The following is a 10000-nucleotide window of genomic DNA, read 5'->3' as shown; positions in this document are numbered from 1 at the left end:
TTTTTCCTGTCTTTGTATGCATAATTTGTACTACATCACACATCTACAATATTCGTACGTTTTTCTTACATGTTGTTAGAATATCCTCTACTTGAATTTCCTCTCGTATCCATGTTCCACCTTTTCTGTCTTTGTATATGATTTGTACTACACCACACTTCTACACAAATTTTGAAATTTTCTTAAATATTATTAGAATATCCTCTACTTTAATTAACTCTTGTATCCATGTTGCACCTTTTCTGTCTTCGTATGTATAATTTGTACTATACCACACATCTACACAATTCGTAAAATTTTCTTACATATTATTAGAATATCCTCTACTTTAATTTCCTCTCGTATCCATGATGTACGTTTCTGTCTTTGTATGTATATAATTTGCACTATACCACACATCTACACAAATTTTGAAATTTTCTTAAATATTATTAGAATATCCTCTACTTTAATTAACTCTTGTATCCATGTTGCACCTTTTCTGTCTATGTATGTATAATTTGCACTATACCACACATTGCATGATTCGTGAATTTTTCTTACATAATATTGGAATATCCTCTACTTTAATTTCCTCTCTTATACATGATGTACGTTTCTGTCTGTGTATGTAAATAATTTGCGCTATACCACACACCTACACAATTCGTGAGTTTAGATTCCTGCTCTTCGAATTTTGCAAAACCGCAAAACCTCCATTTCCTCCAGGGGCGAACCATTTGCAGAAAAGGTCGCCAGGAATTTGAAACCCTATGAGGTTCCCCAGACCTTCAAATCATGACACTGACCTTGCAAATAGGACCGGGTCGCTCGCGTGTTGCTATCCTTAAAGGATAATTTCTAGGATTCCTTTTCTTTACCACAAAAGGTTCCTTGGGTTTAATGTCACACTTCCCCAGACTGAAATGTCAACATTTCCACATCTTTAAAATGAATGCCCATAGTACCCCCTCCTTTAGAATCAACATCCCCCCACCTGAAGTATCCATACACCCCTCCTGAAGAATTAACACCTCCACCTGAAGAATTAACATCCCCCTACCTGAACAATCAACACCCCCTCCTGAAGAATTAGCATCTCGCCCACCTGAAGAATCATCACCCCTCCCTATAGAATCAACACCCACCACCTGAAGTATCATCACCCCTCCCTATAGAATCAACACCCCCCACCTGAAGTATCAACACCCCCTCCTGAAAAATCAACATCCCCTACCTGAAATATCAACAACTCCCACCTGAAGAATTAGCATCTCCCCCACCTGAAGAATCATCACCCCTCCCTATAGAATCATCACCCCTCCCTGTAGAATCAACACCCCCACCTGAAGTATCAACACCCCCTCCTGAAGAATTAGAATCTCCCCCACCTGAAGAATTATCTTCTCCCCCACCAGAAGAATCATTACCCCTCCCTGCAGAATCAACACCCCCACCTGAAGATTCATCACCCCTCCCTGTAGAATCAACACCCCCTCCTAAAGAATTAGCTTCTCCCCCACCTGAAGAATCAACACTTCCCTGAGGAATCAACACCCCCACCTGAAGTATCCACACCCCCCTCCTGAAGAATCAACCCCCCCCCCTGAAGTATCAACACTCCCTCCTGAAGAATTAGCATCGCCCCCACCTGAAGAATTAGCATCTCCCCCACCTGAAGAATCAACCCCCTCCCCCCCCTTTCCCCCCTCCCCCGAAGAACCACAGCACCGGAAGTTGCGTGACTCATACCGGACACAGCATGGACTCTGCTCCACCCCCCCCCCAACCCACCTTTAAGGGTAACCCCAGAAGGGTTAAAGGAGGAACGCAAAACTGATGCTTAAAAGGTGACGCTAAGGATAAAAGGTCATAGTCAAAGGTCAAGGTCACTCCTGTGCGGTTTTCGGTGATCCTTCGCCCTCCTTCCTCAAAACACAACCCCATAATATTACGTCTCACATAAATTACGTGCTAGTAGTTAACGCCTTGGTCCTCCTTGTGTACAACAATCCCTCAACGCATAAGTACGCATTATCTATCCATTACTGCTTCATAGTTACTAATCTATGATCATGTACATAGGGATTATTAACTTCTATGTACTGTTGAGGGTACACTCGGGCACACTGTTATATCTAGTTTCTCTTCTTGTTTTGTTATAGTTTTTAAAGTTTATAGAGGAAATATTCATTTGAATGTTGTTACTATTCTTGAAATATTTAATTTTTCCTTATTTCATTTCCTCACTGGGCTATTTTCCCTGTTGGAACCCCTGGGCTTATAGCATCCTGCTTTTCCAACTAGGGCTGTAGCTTAGCATTTGATAATAATGGTAATAATAATATTAACTGCACTTCTGGCTCTTATAAGAACCCGTATAACAAAAGAAATTGTACAGCTGGATGCAGGAATTCACGGCTCACCTCACACCGAAGAAGTGCACCCTCTCACACCGTAACTTCACGGTGATTAACGAAACATATAGCGTAGGAAGAGATCGTAAATTTGATGGGAGGGGCTAAAAACAGAGACTCGGCGCGCAGTAAGGGTGCTCCTGTGTGCACTTCAAGGTGTACCATAAATTCCTGCATCCAAGTGTACATAAGTCATTAACTTATATGTACAACCTGACTCTTGTAACTTCACTTCCGGCTCTTACTTATAACACTCATAACTCCTAAGACACGTACATTTCATGATGCAAGAGATGACGAATGGAGAAGTATTGAATTAAATGCTCAAGACAGAGACGACTGGCGAAATCTAACCGAGGCCCTTTGCGTCAATAGACGTAGGAGGAGATGATGATGATTGATGATGATGATAACATTTCATGATGTGTTTGACTTAAAAAACAACATATCGTCACCCTCATAAACTAACTGCCTAAGTCATTTTCTCCACTTGTTGGGAAATAAAAAAAAAAAACTCATTTCCTAATTCTTTATATCATTGTCTTGAGCTTCAATTCACAAATTCTTAATAGAAGAATTTGTGAATTAGAATTTGCTAATTGAAGCTCAACACAATGATATAAAAAATTAGGAAATGAAAAGTTTTTTTTTTTTTTTTTGTTTCCCAACAAGTGGAGAAAATGAATTAGGCAGTTAGTTTATGAGGGTGACGATATGCAAAAATAAGAGTATGCGTGTATGCAAAGTACATCTCTTTGAATATACTTGAAAGTGGGATACATGAATATGCATATATGCAGGCCATATAGGACTATCTTTACATCCTGTGCAGATGTGATTATTGAGATAAAGCCAAAATAACGAGGAGAGAGAGAGAGAGAGAGAGAGAGAGAGAGAGAGAGAGAGAATCTCATTGAAGTCCCTCAAGTCACTAGAAAGCAGATGTGATTATTGAGATAAAGTCAAAATAACGAGAGAGAGAGAGAGAGAGAGAGAGAGAGAGAGAGAGAGAATCTCATTGAAGTCCCTCAAGTCACTAGAAAGCAGATGTGATTATTGAGATAAAGCCAAAATAACGAGAGAGAGAGAGAGAGAGAGAGAGAGAGAGAGAGAGAATCTCACTGAAGGTCCTAAGTCACTAGAAATAATGGCTACACTCATAAATACGAACAATATTTCTTCTAGGTTTTCGCAAAATCTCAAGTAAGAAGCTGCATAGATTTCTGACTCGTTGCTCAAAAGAATCTATAAACTTTCACAAAAGGAAACATCATTTTCATTTGTTCCCTTTTTGTCCAATTGTCCTACCTCAAATATCATACTTCTAGAGGCTCTGTTCTATTCTTATATTTTCTTAAACGACTTGTGAACAGGATATTTGATTTCTTTCAAGAGTACTTTCATAAGAACGAAAACGCTATTATTATTATTATTATTATTAATTACTATTATTATTATTATTATTATTATTATTATTAGTAGTATAGTAGTAGTAGTAGTAGTAAGTAGTAGTAGTAGTAGTAGTAGTAGTAGTAGTAGCTGCAGCTAAGTTACAACCCTAGTTGGAGAAGCAGGATTCTATAAGCCGAAGGGCTCCAGCAGGGAAAACAGCCCAGTGAGGAAAGGATAAAGAAATGAATAAATATTAATAACAATAACGTAATCTCCACAATCTTAAGAGCAACAGTGAAAAGAAAACAAAAGGGAAAATCATAATTCTAACCCAAATATAAACTATGACGTCATATCTTAAAAAAAATGGCGGCCAAAAAAACAATGACGCAATAATCCCACAACTGGCCACGCCCCATTTTCTATAAATCACAAGAGTAGCTCCGTGGCTTGCGTGTAATCCCCTAGAAATATCAGAGCCGTGATCAAAATATATGGGGGGACTGAGTAGGTGGGTGGAGCCTCCGAGGCACCATATATCATGTGTCGGCCGTGTGGCTTATTTAGGATAATTACAGACTTCTGAGGGGTTGTTCGACCTGCCTCAGAGGACATCGTTAGCATCCTAGAAAGCTTTGAAGCCGGTCTTTCGAGTTCGTGCATATTCACTTAAGGATGTAGGATTGAAAAGATTTGTTGGGTTAAATACATGTGTATGGCACCTGTATACTTATTATTATGCGAACATGCGCAGTATGTTATTATTATTACTACCTAAGCTACAACCCTAGTTGGAAAAGAAGGATGCTATAAGCCCAAGAGCTCTAACCGGGAAAATATCTACTAGCTAAGCTACAACCCTATTTGGAAACGAAGGATGCTATAAGCACTAAAGTTCCAACAGGGAATAATAATTACTACCTAAGCTACAACCCTATTTGGAAAAGCAGGATGCTATAAGCCCAAAAGTTTCAACAGGGAAAATTTACTACTAGCTAACTACAACTCTAGTTGGAAAAGCAGGATGCTATAAGCCCAAGAGCTCTAACCGGGAAAATATCTACTAGCTAAGCTACAACCCTAGTTGGAACGAAGGATGCTATAAGCCCAAGAGCTCCAACAGGGAAAAATTATTACTAAGTAAGCTACAACATTAGCTGGAAAAGCAGGATGCTATAAGTCCAAGAGCTCCAACAGGTCAAAATGATTATCAAGTAAGCTACAACTCTAGTTGAAAAGCAGGATGCTATAAGACCAAGAGCTTTAACATGGAAAAATTATTACTTGATAAGCTACAATTCTTGTTGGAAAAGTAGGATGCCATAAGCCTAAGAGCTCCAACAAGGAAAAAATATCAATAGGTATGCTACAACCCTAATTGAAAAACCAGGATGCTATACACCCAAGAGCTCCAACAAGGAAAAATTATCAATAGGTAAGCTACAACCCTAATTGAAAAACCAGGATGCTATAAGAACGAGAACTCCAACAAGGAATAATAATTACTAGCTAAGCTACAACTCTAGTTGGAAAAGCAGGATGCTTTAAGCCCAAGGGCTCCAACTAGGAAAAAAATAGTCCAGTGAGGAATGGAAATAAGGAAATAAATAAACTATGTCAGAAGAAATAAACAATTAAAATATTTTAAGAACAGAAACAACATTAAAACAGATCTTTCATATATAAAGTATGACATAAAAAACATTCGCAGCAAGTAAGAACTTTTGAAGTTCCCAGGGATTCAACTGCCCGATTAGGAAGATCATTCCACAACTTGGTCACAGCTGGAATAAAAACTTCTAAAATACTTTGTAGTATACATATATATACATGCACACACACACATATATATATATATATAATATATAATTTCTCCAGTCACGCACAGTTCTTACGTTCCTCGTATAGGGGGAAGAGGGAGTATTCATACCGTTGTGAGAGAGAGGGGGGGTTCATGTACGTAAATGTATATCTACCTAAAAATGCAGCTGTCATTTTTGACGGGTCCCGTACACTGGTATACCAATAAATGTAATGCTTCTTTACATTACAATTTTTCCTCTTTCATCCCAATATAAAGAAATTAAAATAGAAATTATAAAATAGAAGAAAAGAAACACAAGAAAACTCTCTATAAGGAATTTTATTTTTATTTCTTCATGACAAAGATCCTTCCAGCTTTTATCTAGGACCCCCTTCCCCAACCCCAGGGGAAGGGCCCCCTTCCCCAACCCGGGGGGAGGGGGTAAAGCCACCCATCATTTTCTACAAGAAAATGCCATTATCAGCTGTCAGCCCCATGAGCACTCTGCAAACATGTCCCATCTATCAAAACATCGCTACAGCAGAAGGCTCCAGTAAATTTTACCCATCAATGTCTGACTTTGACGTAGCAGTCCATTAAGATACTAAAAGGGGCAGTCAGTAGAGCGCAGACCTCCGCCGCGGCAGCTTATTTCTCGACTTTTGCTAACCCTGACCTTAACATATGATAATTGGTGTGGATTTTCATACACTCAAATAGGAACCTGGTTTGAAGACTGACAATGATGTCCAAACTTTTGCCTGATTACGTGAATTGGACATTTGCTTTGACTATGACCTTGACCTTAACATGTATTAATTGGGGTAGATTTTCATACCCTCAAATATGAACCAGGTTTGAAGACTGACAATGATGTCCAAACTTATGGCTGATTTCGTGAATTGGACATCTTGCTTTGACCATGACCTTGACCTTGACCTTTGACCTTAACATGTAATAATTGGGGTGGATTTTCATACACTCGAATAGAAACCAAGTTTGAAGTCTCTGTGACAACAATGTCCAAACTTATGACTGATCACGTGATTTGGTCATTATGCATGACCTTTGACCTTGACCTTCTAAAAATTAATAATTTCCAGCTTTTCCAGTTATACGATTAAAATTGTGTCCAGAAAGCTGTTCACAAACAAACACACACACACAGACAGAGGAGGAAAACATAACCTCCTTCCAACTTCGTTGGCGGAATTAACAATATCGTACGTTAACCTTCAAAATTTCAAATATGAATAAAAAAAAAAATGGAAGTATAACAAATTAATTAAATTATGTAAAGAAAATCAAAGAATAAACATCAAAATGTTAGATATAAAAAAAAATATTGTAGGTACAACAAATTAAATATCAGAAATAAAATCGAAAATAGGAAGATATTATGACCTCATCCACTATACATAACTAGTGTATGCGACCTGTCAAAAATGACGGCTAAATATTTAGATAGATATGCACACACACGCACCCCTCTCTCACCATGGTATGACTACTCCCTCACAAAAACACGAGGAACGGAGAGAGCTGAGCGTAAACAAAAAGAATATATATATATATATATATATATATATATATATATATATACATATATAGATATAGAAATATATATACATACATACACACATATATACTGTGTGTGTGTATATATATATATATATATATATATTTATATAAATATATATACATATATACATATACACATATATAATGTATATATATATATATATATAGAGAGAGAGAGAGAGAGAGAGAGAGAGAGAGAGAGAGACACACTTGCTCTTTATCATATAGGGGTGATAAGCGAATCCTAGCATCTCTATTACTCTAAAAAAGCCAACACATATGAATAAGTAATCCGAGGACTAACAAATCAATTTAAAAAAAGAAATCTATTCTTTTTCCTTTCACAAATAAAAAAAATAATCCTTCTTATCATTCAAACGACAATAAGCAGGTAGCCGTGCCAACCAGCTGACATTCATTCTCTCTCTCTCTCTCTCTCTCTCTCTCTCTCTCTCTCTCTCACTCTAAAAGATGCAAGCTTTCTTCAGAAGAATTAACCATGAATAAATAACAACTATTAAATGATGTAGTCATTTCAAATTCTCTCTCTCTCTCTCTCTCTCTCTCTCTCTCTCTCCTACAAAATAAAATTACAATCCCTCTTGCCATTCGAACAACAATACAGGTATCTGTACCAACCAGCTAACTCTCTCTCTCTCTCTCTCTCTCTCTCTCTCTCTCTCTCTCTCTAAAAGATGCAAGCTTTCTTCAGAGGAATTAACCATGAATAAATAACAACTATTAAATGATGTAGTTATTTCAAATTCTCTCTCTCTCTCTCTCTCTCTCTCTCTCTCTCTCTCTCCTACAAAATAAAATTACAATCCCTCTTGCCATTCGAACAACAATACAGGTACCTGTACCAACCAGCTAACTCTCTCTCTCTCTCTCTCTCTCTCTCTCTCTCTCTCTAAAGGTTCCTATCACTCTACTTCATCTAAGGCCCCCAGCGAAGACGTCTCCTTCGACGTCTTCTTCTTTTCGCCCTTAACGCCCGTCACATGACAGAACCACCCCAGGGGCGAAGCCGTTCTCGATCTCACAACTGATACCGAAGAGGAACTCTCTCTTCCTAGTGGTAATACGCAATGTGTATACAGTGGTTTTATACTAACCTAACCTCTGAACACTTAGATTTGCGACCAAGGAGACGCCCCAATACAGTATAGAGTAGTACTTACCATCACCATATACTATAGTAAATTTTTTTTAGCGAGGCAGATTTGCACTGACTGGCAGCGGTGCCCTTTATGCTCGGAAAGTTTCCTGATCGCTGATTGGTTGGACAAGATAATTCTAACCAATCAACGATCAGGAAACTTTTCCGAGCTAAAAGGGCACCGCTGCGAGTCGGTGCAAATCTCCTTCGCTGAAAAAAATTGTCTTTATTATAGCCTAGCTTTTTCAGCTCTAGCTGAGCAAGGATTCGAACCTATGCCTTGAGTCGAAACAATGCCGGCAAGGACTACTTCACCAATTGAGCTATCAAGAAGAGCAGTAATCGCCATCACCATCTGCCCGTATAGCCAAGCTTTCTCAGCCCTTGCTGAGCAAGGATTCGAACCTATGCCTTGAGTCAAAACAATGCCAGCAAGGACTACTTCACCAATTGAGCTATCAAGAAGAGCAGTACTCGCCTTCGCCCTCTGCCCGTATAGCCTAGCTTTTTCAGCTATTGCTGAGCAAGGATTCGAACCTATGCCGGAAGAATGCCGGTAAGGACGACTCTACCAATCGAGCTATCAAGAAGAGCAGTAATCGCCTTCACCATCTGCCCGTATAGCCTAGCTTTTCCAGCTCTAGCTGGGCAAGGATTCGAACCTATGCCGAAAGAATACCGGTAAGGACGACTTTACCAACCGAGCTATCAAGAAGGGCAGTACTCGTCATCACCATCTGCCCGTATAGCCAAGCTTTTTCAGCTCTAGCTGAGCAAGGATTTGAACCTATGCCGAAAGAATACCGGTAAGGACGACTCTACCAATCGAGCTATCAAGAAGAGCAGTAATCGCCATCACCATCTACCCGTATAGCCAAGCTTATTCAGCTCTAGCTGGGCAAGGATTCGAACCTATGCCAAAACAATGCCGGTAAGGACGACTTTACCAATCGAGCTATCAAGAGAGATTTTGGAAGCAGTTGAACTCAAGTCTTGACGAATGCCAAATTATAAACCTAGATTTATATCATTATTATTATTATTATTATTATTTCCAAAGCTACAAGGAAAAGGAAAAGTAAATAAAACTGCATTTATCCACTTCAGGATTATCTGAAACATTGAAAAACTAACAAAAACACAATTAACAGTACCGCAAAGATAAACAATACCTTTAGGACCATCTGCCTAAGGTAAGAAGCCAAAATTTAGCCCTTAGACGCAGGATTTCAATTTTTAAGGTAATTACTTAAAAGGTAATTTACATGGTTTCAAGGTAATATTTAAGGTAAAAGATATTTCTAATGTAATTCTGGTTTTACTATTTCACAAATTTAAGGAAATTGGAAAAGTTTTAGGGTAATCTAAGGTAAAAAAGCAGCAGAATCTAAGGTAATAAATAAGGGGTCTAAAACCTTATTCCGGTTTTACTATTTTACAAATTTAAGAAAATTTGAAAAGTTTTAGGGAAATCTGAGGTAAAAAGCAGCAAAATCTAAGGTAATAAATAAGGGGTCTAAAACCTTATTCCCGTTTTACTATTTTAAAAATTTTAGGAAATTGGAAAAGTTTTAGGGAAATCTGAGGTAAAAAGCAGCAGAATCTAAGGTAATAACCAAGGAATCTAAAACCTTATTTGAGACATATATTTCAAACGACCTTTTCTTT

General features: G+C 38.2%; 1 protein-coding gene across 1 annotated transcript in view; it reads right to left on the bottom strand.

The window, feature by feature from the left end:
- Positions 1-10000, bottom strand: part of LOC137644664 (sericin-2-like) — a 41999-nt gene that overhangs the window by 31377 nt on the left and 622 nt on the right. Inside the window, exon 2 of the mRNA XM_068377616.1 lies at positions 1239-1521. Within this exon, the coding sequence (XP_068233717.1) occupies positions 1239-1521 (283 nt within the window). The remainder of the gene's footprint in view (positions 1-1238; positions 1522-10000) is intronic.

Source organism: Palaemon carinicauda, chromosome 7 (assembly GCF_036898095.1).
Source record: "Palaemon carinicauda isolate YSFRI2023 chromosome 7, ASM3689809v2, whole genome shotgun sequence".
Taxonomy (NCBI): domain Eukaryota; kingdom Metazoa; phylum Arthropoda; class Malacostraca; order Decapoda; family Palaemonidae; genus Palaemon; species Palaemon carinicauda.
Note: the sequence above shows the minus strand (reverse complement) of the source record. Positions and strands in the feature narration are given on the sequence as shown.